Source organism: Pezoporus flaviventris, unplaced genomic scaffold, assembly GCF_033815535.1.
Source record: "Pezoporus flaviventris isolate CSIRO_AGI_PZ_B2104156 unplaced genomic scaffold, CSIRO_AGI_Pfla_v1 ptg000097l, whole genome shotgun sequence".
Lineage (NCBI taxonomy): Eukaryota > Metazoa > Chordata > Aves > Psittaciformes > Psittacidae > Pezoporus > Pezoporus flaviventris.
In genome coordinates this window covers 8,454,133-8,469,100 of record NW_026892645.1, presented here as the reverse complement: position 1 = coordinate 8,469,100, position 14,968 = coordinate 8,454,133, and the positions used below count along the sequence as shown (strand labels likewise).

Here is a 14,968-nt window from a genome sequence, read left to right as displayed (position 1 = left end):
CTGCTCTCATGGGTTATACACCTCCACTTCCCTGATGTGCCTTGACAGCTGGAAGCCACATTCTGATGGCTTTCCTTCTTTCTTGCTTTCTTCATTAAAGGTGCCAGGTTATCTCTGCAAGAGAATAAAACCTGCTTCCTGACCCCACACACTGAACAGATAGAGCAATTCTTTCCCTCACCACCCTCTGCCAAATTGCCTTAACCCCGCCCTGGAGAAGAGAAAGAACAATTTGTCTGTCTGTGCCCATTCAGTAGGCAGCTTTTCTGCTCAGCCTGTGCAGAGATGCCATTTGGTGCCAGCTGTAGTGATAGATTTGTGATCCCTCGCTGTTGCGGTTCCTTATGTAATGCTGTAACTATAGCTGGCACTCGACACAGTCTGTAGCTCCTGTTCTGGCTCGGCTGCACATGATGCAAGAAGAAGGTAGTAAGGGCGGGTTTGTATCTTTATGGCTTTGTGAGCCTGAGACAGGGCAGCCCATTTTCAGCCTGGGTGTAGCTTTGAAGGCTGGGATTGCTCTGAACAACCCCCAGCTGCCTCTCAATGAAATGACTCGGGAGCATGGGAAGAGCCAGGAAAGAGGGACTGCCCCATTTGGGGAATGACACTTGGCTTCGGCTCTGCCAGCTCTGCTCCAGACAGGGACTCCCTTGGGACTGCTGCCGCATTGGATTCATTTCTCCAGTGCACCTCTTGGGCAATACACAGAGAGATCACACCCATAGACTACAACTCAGCCGCATGCAAGTGTCCCTGAAAAGTGAATATTTACAGCTCTCCTATTATTAACCAAATAGATACTATTAGAAGTTGATATATTTAATCACTCCCAGCCAGGGTGGAGTTTGAACTCACGACCTAGAAGGAGTAGCAGAGTTTTCAGCTGCAGGGGAAAAGATAGAAGGTCAAACAGGACTTTTCCTGCCGGGCAAAATAATTTATTGCAGGTGAAACAGTCTCAGCTATGTGGTAAATTAGGCTGTGCATTATCTCATGGATAATAATTTCTCTCTGATGTTTTGCCTTCTTGCGTGCATCTTTATTTTTGGGCTCTAAATGAGATGAGAAGCCCCAGAAATCTCCCAGGAATAACAAATGCATTTTCTTTGCTTGATTGAGGAAAGAAATATTGGACAGACATGTGTTATGCAACAACTTAAAAATAACTCTCTTGTAAGACTTGGAGTGAGCCTCAAATACCACAGGAGCAGCAGAAATGTGTTACCTACCTTTTTATCAGCAGTGGCAGCCAGCACAGCTTTTTTCAGCTACTTTTACTAAACTATTGGCCTGATCATTTCCTGGGCATTGTCTTTTTATATCTTTTCCTAGGAAACATATTCCAAACCTCTGTTAAATTTGCTCAAACAGGCAAGGAGCTGAAAACAATGCTGCAGGAAGACTGAAATACCTGTGCTGTCCTTAATACCTTGTTTGGGTACAGCAACAGAAGGCAGAAGCCTTTTAGGTATATCATTGCATCACATGCAGTATGCTGAGCCCTTTGTGTGATTGTTTCACCAAACTTGATCGCAGTATTTCTGGCCAGGATCTTCTTAAATGTATTGGTGGCATTGAGCATCCATGCTGATGCCCTGATTCCAGCATCTTCCTGGAGCTTATTGTGATAGGAGGGGAAAGGTGGAAATAAAGCTCAAATTGTACCCCAGGGAGGGTGCCTGGAATTGGATACCCCAAATGATCAGCCACTACTACAATTACTGGCCCGGAGAGCTCAGTGCAGCGAACCAGATCATTTACTCGCAGTGGTACAGGGTTTTACAAAATGTAAGACCAGTTGCAGATGTAATGACAATAGAGGAAATTAGCTCATGATGGGATTTTAGCAAGAGGCTAGTGGAAATATATTCAGTAATGTTCAGTTATTAAACCATTAAAGATCCCACCGGAGACCAGCGAGTAGGATTTCTCATAATCTGAAGTGGCTTAAGGCAAAATACAGAGCCCCTAAGGAGGGAAATGACAAAATGGTCCTTTGGAATAGTCACCTCACCTCTTTGCCCATCTCTGTGGGCTCTGCTGTGTGGCATGTATGATGGCACATATGTTTCTCACACATACGTGTAACCGTACAGGTCCTTCCCTCCAAGGAGCAGCTCCTCAGGATGCCTCATTCCCCATGCCATCACCCTCCATAGTGGAGTTCTGGCAAGGAGGGATGGTGGAGGTGAAACCAGAGAAAACTGCAAACATCTGTGTTCGCTTGGGGCCCAACCTAAGCCCTACTGAAAATGCACATAATAACTTCCACTGGCTGCAGGAGCCTTTGGATCAGGCACTGCGAGCGTCTGCTCCCATGACTCTGTTTACCATTTTGGTGGGATTACATGGAAACGGGAAGGGTTTAAGCTCTGAAAATCAGGTCTTGGCTCAGGCGCATTGAAGGGAAATCCTAGAGGTCAGGTCTAGATTCAGAGCTGAAGAGCGTTATTCTGCCAAGCTGATGACATTGGGCAGAACCTTCTGCCCGTGGGGAGAGCTGAACATGATGAATGGTGGAGGGTAACAACCAAAGTGCTCCCAGCCCCAGTGATGAACAGTCAACATCCAGATGCTGAGAGGTGGCTGTTGGGGTCCCAGCCCCCGTGTAGGGTGTGCATCAGCCACTTCTCCCGCAGCATGGATTGAACCAGCATCGATGCCTGCATGGATGCTGCTGCTGCTGTTCCTTCATGGAGGAACTACAGCATGCCTGGGATGTTGTTAACGGTGTGAGTAATCAGACAGTGCTCACCGAGAGGCACGATGCAACAGGCAAAGGTTCACCGGTGACGATGATGGCCTTTAAAGCAATTAACCTGTCCTAACCTGCCTGTCAGTCGCAGTACCGTTTCCTCCCTGGCATACCAGTATGCCAAAGCACCATCCTCATGGGGTGGGTACTGGCAGCGTTCCCTTAAAATCAATAGAGAAATGCTGGCTTTTACTGGTTGGAAATCAGCCTTTCTGCATTTCCCTCCTCAGCCAAAACATAACACGCTTCCCTCTGTGGCGGCTGCATCTAAGGCTCATGTTGAGAAGCACTCCCATCTCAGCTTAGGGTTGATCGCAGCGGCGAAGTAGCAAACACAACAGATTTCCCCCCCCTTCTCTGCTTCTAATAGCAACCAGGTGCTCTGACACTTAACCTGTGTGCTGCCGTGAAATTGCCTGTCTAGTACAGACACCCACGTGAGGCCCTGGGCCTCAAGGATTTACTTTATCCAGGGATTTTTAACCCAGTCTCGTTTAGATCCTGCGTTTTTATCATCCACCTTAAAAACTGGTAATTGTTGTTGCTTAAACATTAAAGTACAAAACTGTCTCTTGACATTTAATTTATTTTCTTTAGAGAGAAAAAAACCCAAGAAATATCTTTAAGGTCTTAGCTGCAAACTTTGGTTTTTATTAAATGTGCTACTGTGTCTTAAATTGGTACCAGGGCAAATACTTGGATGATTATATCAAATGCTGGAGTTAATCAGTTGCATATATACCTAGATGTTTGCTGCTTTAAAAGCTTACGGTTATGGCACGAAGGACACGAGAGCAGTCTGTCTGAAAGCCAAATGTTCAAAACCAAATGTGTGTAAGGTCCTAAACAGGACCTGGGTTTCAGAGCAGAGGGCTCCAGGCAGGCATGTGGTCCTGTGCTATGGCATCTTGTGCAGGCAGGGAGCTGGTCTGAGCAGCAAATACACACATTTGCAACTCAGAGGAACAGGCGAGCAGCTGAGTTCTAGTGGTTTAAACCTGGAGTGTTTTGCTGAGGTCTCTAAAGTTACATGAGGTTTATACCAGCCAAGCGAGAGCAGAGCTGTAGACTAATTGCCTGTTTTGATTTTGTGGTGGTTATGAAAGTTGGTGGTGACTGGTTCGTAGTATGTCATGGAGCAAGGCGCATTTTCCTTTTTCTAATAGACTGGATCCCCAAACCTTTGACTTCAATTTCAAATATGTGGGGTCTCCATGGTATTGTGTGAGTGGGTAAGGTGGTTGGTTTAGGTGTTAGCAGAAATGCAGTCAGAAGGAAAAGTTGAGTTTGGGCATTATCTTGAAGCCACTGCTTTAAATGGTGAGCCTCTGGGCTTCAGAAAGCCCAAACACCTGATGGCACAAAGCATACCCAACCAAGTGTTCAGCTGAGATTATCTATTCAGGTCATTGGTGGCTCCAATGCTCCTCCTTGGAAATACCCAGTTCAGGTTTAAGCTGGGTTTGGGAGCAGAAATCCACTGTACAGTCCCCACTCTCCCTTCCAGCCCATGAGAGCTCATTTAGTACTTCACCGACCTGATTCTGATTTGCTTGTAACCAAATACATCATAAAAGAGAAGAGAGCAAACCCACCACCCCGGGTGGGACCTATCTCATCGTGGCTAGAGAGAAAAGCCTCTGCAAGGCTGCTTGCTTGGTATTTATGTTTTCTGAGTCAGCTTGGAGTCTGGGACAGAGGCAGGAGGCTGGTTTTGAGGCCTTTGCACCTGCCATGGTGCTGGGTTTATCCAAACAGCCAGAGATTGGACTGCAGCTGGAAAAACAGCCCATCACATGAGGCTGGGATTTTGATGTCCTTTTGTTTACAGCATCCTGCCCCTCCTCTCTCCTGAGTGCAGAGCTGGGCAGGAATTCTCTTCATTATCTTCTGCCATGCTTCTCATGCCATTTTTATTAAAAGAAGGAGAAGCAAGGCAAAGGGGGGGTGTGCAAGAGGAGATGAAGGAAGAAACCCAGCATACTTGTACAGTCAGTGGCAGCACTGGAAAACGGATGGCAGTTGGGAAGCAGATCTATTTGGGTTGTCCCAAAGCAGCCTCATCCCCTGGGTTACTCTTCATCAATTGCTTTTGGAGCACCTGAGGATGGGTGAGCCTGCAAACACCATGGTGGCATTGCTGAGAGGTAAACCCCAGTGCAGTTGAATGACCCAGTCCCTAAGTAACAGAGTTAGATTCTCTGATGTGGAAGCATTGAGAGCCACTTTGGTGCCCAGGACTGGGAGTCTCTAAACACGTCTGTTTCACTGACTTAGTGAATATTTGGGGTAGTTCAGGACCTCTGCAAATGGTGTTGGGTGTTTTGGTCACTGTGAGCAGCACATGAGGATGGACTGGACAGCTCCAGGCTGCACAGGAGGGGACAAGAGATGATGAGACCTTCAGTGTGTGGTTGTATTCAGATCATCCTGAGCAGCTGATCCAAAGCATTGCAACAAGTGAAGATGTGGGGTTTATGCTGCCAGCAGATTTCCTGTTTTGCTCCACGTGGTTTCCTTGCTGGAGAAGAAGAGCAAAGGTGACAGTGTTAGAAGGAAGCGAGGACATTGCTGACAGATCGGGCTTATTCTGGGCTGCGGAGAGCTGTCCAGGAAACATCTTTTGGCTCAAGAGTTTGGTGACTATTTAAGATCAAAGAAAGATGGTTTCTTCATGAGGACACTGAGGTGTGGAATTTGCTTGTTTTAACATCATGCTGCCTGTGACAGCCATAGTTTAATAGGCGATGCCTAAGATCATGTCATCTTCTCCTTAAATAACAGGATTGCTTTCTGACTGTTCATGTTTTCCTGGGGCAGAAACTGGGATCAGCCTTAAGGATATTTTCAATTTTGTTGGAAACAAGTCTTTGCTGTATAAAACCCCTCACTGCTATCTGTAGTAAGAAAAACATGTATATGCTATTGTAGTAGGGAGAGAGGCGTGGGATGTTTGCTTTCCCTTGGTGCTTCCACTGCATCTCAACTGTGCTGTGTCCTCAGATGCTGAAGCTCTGTAGTGAGCACAGAGCAGATGTGGTTGACGGTCTGCTGGCACTCGAGGGCATGTGTGTTGCTTCTGTAAACTCAATGATCCTTTAAACCCACCTCGGTCTGAATAGAAAACAACTTCCCAGAGGTATAATTCTTCCCATAAGTTTTACAGGAACACCCAAACTGAAAGCAGAGATCCCTTGCCCGGGGGACTCTGCAAGATGAACTCAGCTTCCCCAGGAAAACCAGGAAAAGAATTAGAGAGTTTTATATATCTGACCCTGGATCTGCCACTTGCTACAGCAGACAGGGAAGTTGCCCCCTTGGTGTTTCACATGGCACATCCTAATTCCCCCTCTACACAGAGGACTTGAGTCATTGCTTTTTAATAAGACTGCCGCCCCACGGCGGAAGCTGCTGCCATCAATGCAGCTTACTCAGTTCTCAGAAAGGTCCTTAAAAGACCATAGATATAAATTTAAAAGAGTGTTTGTTCACATCCTTAATGTTAAAGATGTTCTTCTCTCTCACTTCCTTAAGAAGCATCGTGTGAAGCCACAGTGCATCCGACCTGCCTGACAGCAGAGGGGAAAGAACAGGTTATTGCTGTTAGTGTGCCCTCAGCTCCAAGAAAAGGCAGGAAAGAAAATAAATGGTCCAAAATCCCACTTTTATCATCACTTAGAGCACAGCCGGACTTGCTGACATCTCCAGATACAGTCTGTAATATCTACCTCGGTGCCCTATAACTGTATAGGAAAGAATAAATTCTTTTGTGTTTTTTTTCCACCCCTTCATTCCTGCATTCCTTCCTCCCTCCCTCACTATGGTACTGGATTACTGCCCGAAGTATTGCATGTATCATCCCTTTAGCAGCTATATTTTTCCGAAATGTGGGTACTGTGAAGGAATGCTAAAGCTCTCTGTGTCTGCCGATATGTTTAACAGTTCAGGAGGACAGAAGTATCTCAGGTTCCAGTTGTTGGGATGTGAAATGCCACATCCAGCTCAGTCAGCTTTTTGCCACTAGTTGCATCAGGCCAGGGTGAGCTGGTAACGTGGTGGCTTGAGTTTTTAGTGGCTTTCTGGTGCTCCAGTCCAGGCCCATCTCCAGCTATGTGAAGGGCACATGTCCCATCTCCTCCGGGCATGGATGGTGCTGTCCTGGGTGTGACAGCCTGGGGCTGCTCTGCCATCCCCAGCATGGGGAACATTGTGAAGCTCCAGGTAGCTCTGACTGGGCTGTCTGAAAGGGGACCGGGATGAGGATGGGGAGGACTGGCCCTGTGGACTGGAGATCTGGCTCACAGTCCTGCCATTGCTTTACAGGGACTGTATGTCTCCAGGCATTTGTCTTCCCTTTCTCTGTATTTTACCCAAGACAAGGATATTCCATTCATAGCTCATGGGGTATTGTGAGCATAAATAACTTAACAGCTATTTCATACACAGGCTGTGTAGAAGTAAGGGAAGCCAAGCTGTACAAATACCTAAATGTATGTGTAAGGAGTCAGATATTGTGTTCACCTTCTTTTTTGGAGAAGAAATTGCCTTTTCCTTGTGTGTCTAAACTGTCAGTATCTTTTGCCTGTCATGACATACCCATTTCCATTTCTGAGCAGCAGGCTGCAGTTGGAAATCTCGCCTCCCCAGCATATGGCAGGTGACAGGATTAGCCCAAAGCCCAGAGCTGCACAGCCAGCAGTCACCCCTCGGTGTCCACAGGGTCCTCTCCCCATATGAAGTTTTTCCTTCACAACCCATACAATTAAACGGACCAGAGTTCTCCCCACCTAATAACTTTCATTTCCAGTTTTCTGTCTTATTCACCCACATACACATTCATCTCCAGTCACCTAATAATTCATAAACACCATATGCTCTCCCGTGCTTTATTTAGTACTATGTCTTCTTCCATTATGTTCTGCCAACTTCCCGCCCTGTACATAAACAAATGTGAACTTTTCCTGTTTTCCATTTGCTTACATGTACACACAGGCATACACAAACACTCCCACAGACTGCAGCACACTCGCAGAGGCACACTCTGCTGCGAGCTCAGTTCCTGCCCATCACCTGTGGGTATCGCTGGAAATCACGCCAAAAATCAGGATCCGAACACAACTGTTTTGCCCTCACACGTGTCATCACAGCACATCGGAAAGCAGCAGGGATTGATTGATTTTGTAGCTGCCCGAGCTGTTCCTTTGTTAACAGCCTTTTCTAAGAATTGAACCTTTTTGTGGTTAGCAGATTCCCCAGTGACAAAATCCGTGTTTCTGCAAGGAGATTTGTTCATCTTAAATATTCCAACCCTAACCGTTCTATGATTTTATGAATGGTTTTGAGAAAGAACTTGAGAAATAACTCTTGAATAATCAAAGCTTGCCTGTGCTTTGATTTTGTGAGGTTACAGCAGAAATTTGCAATCTTCAGAAGTGGATGTGAAAGGGAGTGAAATCTCAGTATTGTACATCAGTGGGTGTTCAGCCGCTTAAGTTACTTCCTATAATGTTATATTTATTTTTTGTCTAAACCAGTTGTTTTAAACAGGTCCCAAGGGCAGAAGTTTGACATTTTTCACTTCGAATAGACACTCTTAACCAATATCTGGGTAGAAGTCTCCCCAGTCTGTGGGTGAATTAAGATGCTGTTTGTGCTATGTGAACTCTCCAATTTAGCTAATAGGAGCCACAGACTAATGCTGACATGAATCAGGTGGAGCAGCAATGAGAAAGCCAGTTCTGGTTTTATTCCACTGCGTTTCTCTCCCCACTTCACTACCATGTGTGGTAACACAGAATCAAATCCCAGTGCTGTTCATGTGCAGTTCATTCAATGACAGTTACTTTGCAGGCGTAGTATCCATGAGGAATGGCTCTGTTGTGAAATATCACGTGCGATATGGGACTTTAAGTCATGCTTGTTAATTTAATGAATGTTGTAAGGAGATCCTTATTTCCCAGACTTGAAGGTTTCAGTAACTACAGTCCATTGATACCTACTTCAGTGGCTTTGTGGCTGGGTGTAGTAGATACATCTCTTCGTAGCACACACTTCATTAATATGTGCTTTTTGACCAAGTTCCTGCGACAAAAAGACTTGTATATTGCTGTCAGTAATTGGGGCAATATGAGCGTGGTAAGTGGAGGACTGGCGTGGGTTGGGAAAGAGCTGGGTTGTGTTATGGGCTCTGCAATTAGCCTGATTGATGACTCTGAGCAAATCATTTTGCCTTCACCACTCCATAGCTTTACAAATCGGCACAATGGGGATGATGGTAATGAGTTTCTTTGTGGAACGTTTTGAGTTCTGATAATGTAAAAGGCATTGTAAAAGGGCTAAACATTTATATTAGGCTTATATTATTTCTGTATTGCACATATAAAAATGATTCCTCATTTACAGATGCACAGGATTTAAGTAATTATGGCTTTGCATAAATATGTAACAGTTTGCTAATTCTTTCTGTGAATATTTCAATGTTAATCCCAGGATCCAGTGCTGTGGTGTGCATCCTATTTTTCGCACTCTCCTAGAGGGGAAGAAAGTTGTTTAACTCTATTGTTTCAATACCTGCATGCAAAGTGGATATCTTACTTATCACTGAAACATCCCCAGTCCAATTCTGACTTCAATCAATAGGCAACTTCCCACTGGCTCCAGCTGCAGCTGGATTGAGCTCAGGGCTGTTCAGGAAGTAATCAGTGTTCATGGGGTATTTTAAGTTCCTTAACTAAACTATGCAGACTTGCAGGTAAGGCTGTCCCTGACGTGGAGAGGTGGGAGCAGAAATATCCAAGGCTAAACACATTGAAACTCAGGGCTGGTTTCTCAAATGCTGTTACTGTTTCCCACTGTGTGTGGTGAGGATTGATGCACTGCCATGTTATCAGTGCAGCACCATCTCTATAGTGGGTACAGATGTAAGCAGCAACACCCAACCCAAAATTAACCCTAGGAACATTCTGAGGACCTGACTGAAACTAAAACTTGCTTCTTTTGGCAGCCACCCCCCATTTCAGTACCTCCCTCCCTGCCCTTTTCTACCGCCTTTGTTGTCCCGATCACTTAGTGTTTCCTTCTGTCCTGCAGGGAGCTGAGCGATAGCACCACGTACACGTACCAGGTCATCATTGTTTCCGGGAGGGAGGAGAGCGAGCCTTCCCCGGAGCTTGTCTATATCTCTGGAAGTGGATACTGTGGAGACGGGATTATCCAAATGTAAGTCTGGACCGAGCAAACAGATAAATCCGGGCACATCTACTGAGCCAGAATCTGAGACTAGAAAGGAATTGACAACCTCTGATGTCTCCTCAGTTGAGGCCAGCTCTCATCTGTACATAATGACTCATGTGCCTGGTGATTACCAGGATGATGACACTTAATTGGAACTTAGGCCCTGCTATCCTGGCACCAGGAGATACAGACAGAGATACAGATAATGGAGTCCAGACAGCAGGATCGATATGGACATAACACTATATGCTGTTTATGCTGTTTGTTCGTGTATCTCTATCTTTATACATGCATATGACATTTCCTATGCAGAGCTGAAGTAAGCACTGGAAAAATTCACATGGCCTTTGATGCTGTCCTCACCCGTGGAGTCCCACGTGTCTGGCAGCTGGTGGACAGGGTAAAACCCTGCCCTGTGTTGGTCCAGGTTCCTGGTGCAACCTCTTGTTTGAGCACCGGAGCTAGGATGCATTTGGAGGTGATAGATTTGGCCTCTGAGGGAGAGTGCTGAGAATTTCATGTTGTCAACCAGCTCCTCCCTCTCACCGCTGCCAGTCCCCAGACCACTGAAAACGTAAAAGAAAATCATTCACAGCTATGTTAGGGTTTTTTCTTTTGCTGTGTTGGCCCTGAAGGCACCTGCTTCAAAGCTTCCTGGCATTAGGTAATTCAATTGTTTAAACTATGGAAGTAACAACAAGCAAGTGCTCAATCCAGCCATTGCTTTAAATAATGCCGATCAGCAATCACGTAGTACCACTCTGTCAGATGATATACCTAGCAGCAAGTATTTGCAGGATGAGGCCCAACAGGTAGGGAAATCAAAGGGAATAACCAAACGACATATGAATCCAGGGCAGTCTTGGAGAGAGAGGTGGAGAAAGACAGATTAATTTTGCTTTCCATAACTTTTCTCCTACTGTTATGTTTGCACATTCCTCAAGCATCACTTGTGGCTTTGCAGCAAGTGTCGAACAATAGCTGAGCTGCCTCAGGAGCGAGCAGGAACCAGACTGTGTCACAGCTTGGTTGGTTGTGGCCCCACTTACAGCTGTGGCAGCCCCTTTCTCATCTGGTTCACACTCATCTCCCTGCATGCTGCTGCAACCATGCGGGCTGGCGTGAAGCAGGATCCCATTCCCAACACCACCTCCTCTCCACCTGGAATAGCCTGGCACCAGGCTTTATGCCTTGTTATTCCCATGCTGGGGTCACAGTCTGGCCCTTCCAGATTTAATACAAAGAGTTTCAGAGATTCCTGCTCTCTTTTTTTCCCCACCTGCTGAGTTGCAGCCACACCAGCTATGAAGGAAGTTGCTCATATCCTCATCAGAGAGCAGCAAGTGGTATCCACATGTGTAGGAGAGAAGTGGCCAGGCAAGCCTGTGAACCAGGAATGATGGAAGTCAGGGCTGGAGGAGGAAGGGAGAGGCATTTCAAGGGTCAGCACACAAAGTGCTGTACTAGATTGGAGGGCTTTGGGGTTCTGCAGAGGGGTTGCAGTGATTGTTGGGATGATGCCATTTGCCACCTGACTCATTTTTGTATGTGTATGCCCTGCCTGCAGAGACTTGGGGGAAGAATGTGATGACATGAACAAGATCAACGGTGATGGCTGCTCCCTGTTCTGCCTGCAGGAGTTGTCCTTTAATTGCATCGGTAAGTCTGCTCACGGTGGGCACCAACTCTACGTAGAGTGCAAGGGGAAAAATATCAACAGCATTTTCAGCATTTCCAGCTGAAGAGTTGTCATGGAAGAGAGAAAAAAAGGTGGAATTTGTAGGTTTGAAAGGCGAACATATCTTCCCAGCTTCTGGTCATTTTGATGGGAAATTGGTTCTGCTGGCTTTGAAACAGCCTAGGACTTAGGGCTAAGTCAGCCATTGTGGGACTGATCCAAAGCCCATTGAAGTCAGTGGGTGGTTTTCCACTGCCTTCAATAGGCTTTAGATCTGGCTATGTGAGAAGACATGAACTGATTTTTTTCCTGGTAAACAGGAGGAGGAGTGAAAGGGGAAGGGACTGAGACCAGAAGCAAGTCCGGCTGAGGTCACACCTCCTTTGAGTTGCAAATCAATATCTGAGGATCAAAGGTCTAGCTAATCCCCTTTTTCAGAGGTGAAAACTACTTAATCAGATTTCATTTGCAAGCCTGGTTTGCTCTGATTAGCAAAACCAGTAAGGACAATGGCCGGAAGATGCTGGAGCTATCGGGGATAGCAGGGCTGCAGTTGCGAGCTTTACATATTCATTAAACTCTCTAGGAATGCTGGAGGCAGAGAAGGGAAATGGAGACCAATTTGCACTGCACCTTCTGTGGGGTGTCCCTATGTTGTGGGATTCCATTTCCCAACGAGGGCTCAGTGAGGGCTAGGGAAGGATGAAACGTGCAAGCCTTCTGCAGCCAAAGCAAGTGTTTATAAATGGTCATCTTCTTCTCAAGAAGTTCTATGAGATTCCTTTCCTGGTCTCACCAAGCAAATACTCGGTCCCATCTAGTGATCATTCAGCTCAGGGCATCAGTCCTAAGCAGATAATACAATGTTGGCAAGACTGAAATTTGCTCTTTTTGGCAATCTGATGATTACCTCTTGTGCCTGGAGCAACGTAGAGGGGACCTCACAGGCACCATGTTTCCCTTGGGTGGTAAGCTGGGGACAGCTTGTCTCGTCATAATGGCTGCAGTTTTACTTCAGCATCCCACACTGTGAGACTTGAGGCCTAATTTGGTGATGTTCTTATTTACATATTTACATATGTAAATAGCTCTTTTGAAATCTGAGCATATTTATGGTGCAGGCTAATTGTGACTATTGGTGGTCTTGAAGTTAGGTTTGTGTTTCAAGTCACTTGCTGCATTAGAGCCTCAAGCACTGAAAGAGATTAGTCATAATATTTTGAAAGTGAGATAAACACTTATGCAAATGTTTTGGGTTCTCCAAAAGTCAGGCAGAGCGCGAGGTTCCAGCAAGGGGTCGGGTTGGAGCTGTGTGGTTGCATCTGTATCACCCTGCTCAAGAGCAGGTCTGGGTCTGTACTTTGACCACATCCCAGCGTTACATTAGGACATGACCCAGATCCTCCCCTTTGTATACTGGTTCTTAAGGAAACTTATTTGTGTGGGCTGGGCAGGAGCTGCATCATGCTCCAAAGGATCGATGGACAGGAGTAAGAGTGGGGTGTCCCAGGCTTTGGACCACACAGCATTGTCCTGCTAGGTGAGTGCGGGAGCCTGCTCTGTACCTGTGTACATGTTCATCTCCAGCACCAGCAACAGGGCTGGTTCAGAATGTGATAAAAACCTGTCTGACAGCAATACAGTTAGAACATGAAGCAATGAAAACATACACACAGCTATTTCTGTGCCATTACAGAGGAAGTGATGTTCAGATTTGCTTGTGTTGGAAAGGGGAATTCCAGAGGTAAAATGTTGTTTGTTTGTCATGGCCTTTGGAAGGTTGTGGTTTTGCACAGGTCCTGGATTACAAAAGGGAATGAAATCAACCTGCTTTGTGATATACAAAATATGAGGACACAGGTGAAGCAGGGTACCTGAATCACTGGAAAGCTGCGTGGATACACACCTTACAGAGGTTTTGTTGGGTGGTTTTACAGCTGTGGTGGAGAGACTGCTGTGGCAGTGATGGTGTGTGTGCATAAGGGTAGACCAGATGCTGCTGTTTTGGGGTAACCACTGCCTTCATCAAGTCCCTAAGAAAGGTTCAGAGGAGGTAATAACTGTGAAACGGGTCCTGTTGGTATCTGTGGGTGCTGGACCACCATGAATTAGGATATCAAGAGCTAAAGATAAATGACTGGCTCATCTTTCAGACAAATGAACAGCGCTGACTTGTATTCTGTTTTAACATGCCAAGCATTCAAATCTCACCAGAAAACATAAAGGTGTTGAGGAAGAGAATGGCTGTGCATAGTGCATGATAAACACTAACCAGAAAGTGCAAACCTTCAGCATTCTCCACAATAGAATAGTATAAGACTGGATCTTCTGCCTTCAGCCAAACAAAAGTCTTCTTTGAATCTGGTGAGGGGTTTTCTTGGGATGCTTGAGTCCCTGTTTGAGAAGCACAGAAAAATAAGGGTAATTCATTTCCATATTTACAAGGCCAACACATGTTATAATCCTGTAGGACAAGAAGTAATTATTCCAGACAGTGTTATTTTTGCAGTGATGTTCTTATTGTATTATGTAGCTCTTTAGAGCCCGGGGAATCACTCCCCTTCACCGAAGAATGCCGTTAGCCTCAAACACATGTTCAGAGGCTTTGCTGAACTGGGGGCCTCAGGGTTTGATCTTGCAAACGTTTCCTTCCAGGCATGTTTCTGAACTACCACAAGGCATTCTTTAGACTTTGGCAACTCGAACCACAGCGGTGAATGCGGTGCTTGTCACAGATTGTCTGCAGGATTGGGTCCCACGTGGCTGAGAATAATCACTAAACATTTTGTTTGCAAAAGCAGGGTTGAAGGGGCATCACCACGGAAAGATTCATAGCAGGAGGTTTGATAGCCAAGCCCAAGTGAGCTTCTTCCTTCCAAAGCAGAGACCAAGCAAGTCACCTCATTTGGTAGAAGAGAGATACAACAGAGCCCTCAAACACCATCAAGCTTTAGCTTTAGAGCCATGACTCACAGAATAATTAAGGTTTGAAGGAGTCCCTGGAGTTCTCTGGTCCAAGGAGGATCAATCTTAAAGTTAGATCCGGCTTCAATTTGGAGCATGTTGCTCAGGGTCATGTTCCGCTGTGCTCAAGGTATCTCCAAGGATGGAGGCAGCCTGTTTGCAGGTGTCCCTTTGCCTCTCCTGCTCCCTTTGCCTTTTAGGCTCATGAGGCTTATGGGGTTTTTTAATTGCCCAACTTCCCTTTGTCTGAATGGCACGAGGCTCTCAAGACACTTTGCGCTAGTGCCTGTAATAAAATTAGAGGGTTTTTTTTTCCTCTCAGTGTTGTTTTCCTT

General features: G+C 45.9%; 1 protein-coding gene across 2 annotated transcripts in view; it reads left to right on the top strand.

Annotated features, from left to right (window-relative positions):
* The window catches only part of PAPPA (pappalysin 1), a 365,052-nt gene that overhangs the window by 265,403 nt on the left and 84,681 nt on the right, over positions 1–14,968 (top strand). For both annotated transcript variants that reach the window (XM_061477061.1, XM_061477060.1), the window contains exons 8-9: positions 9,848–9,976; positions 11,559–11,650. In XM_061477061.1, coding sequence (XP_061333045.1) covers positions 9,848–9,976; positions 11,559–11,650 — 221 coding nt within the window. The remainder of the gene's footprint in view (positions 1–9,847; positions 9,977–11,558; positions 11,651–14,968) is intronic.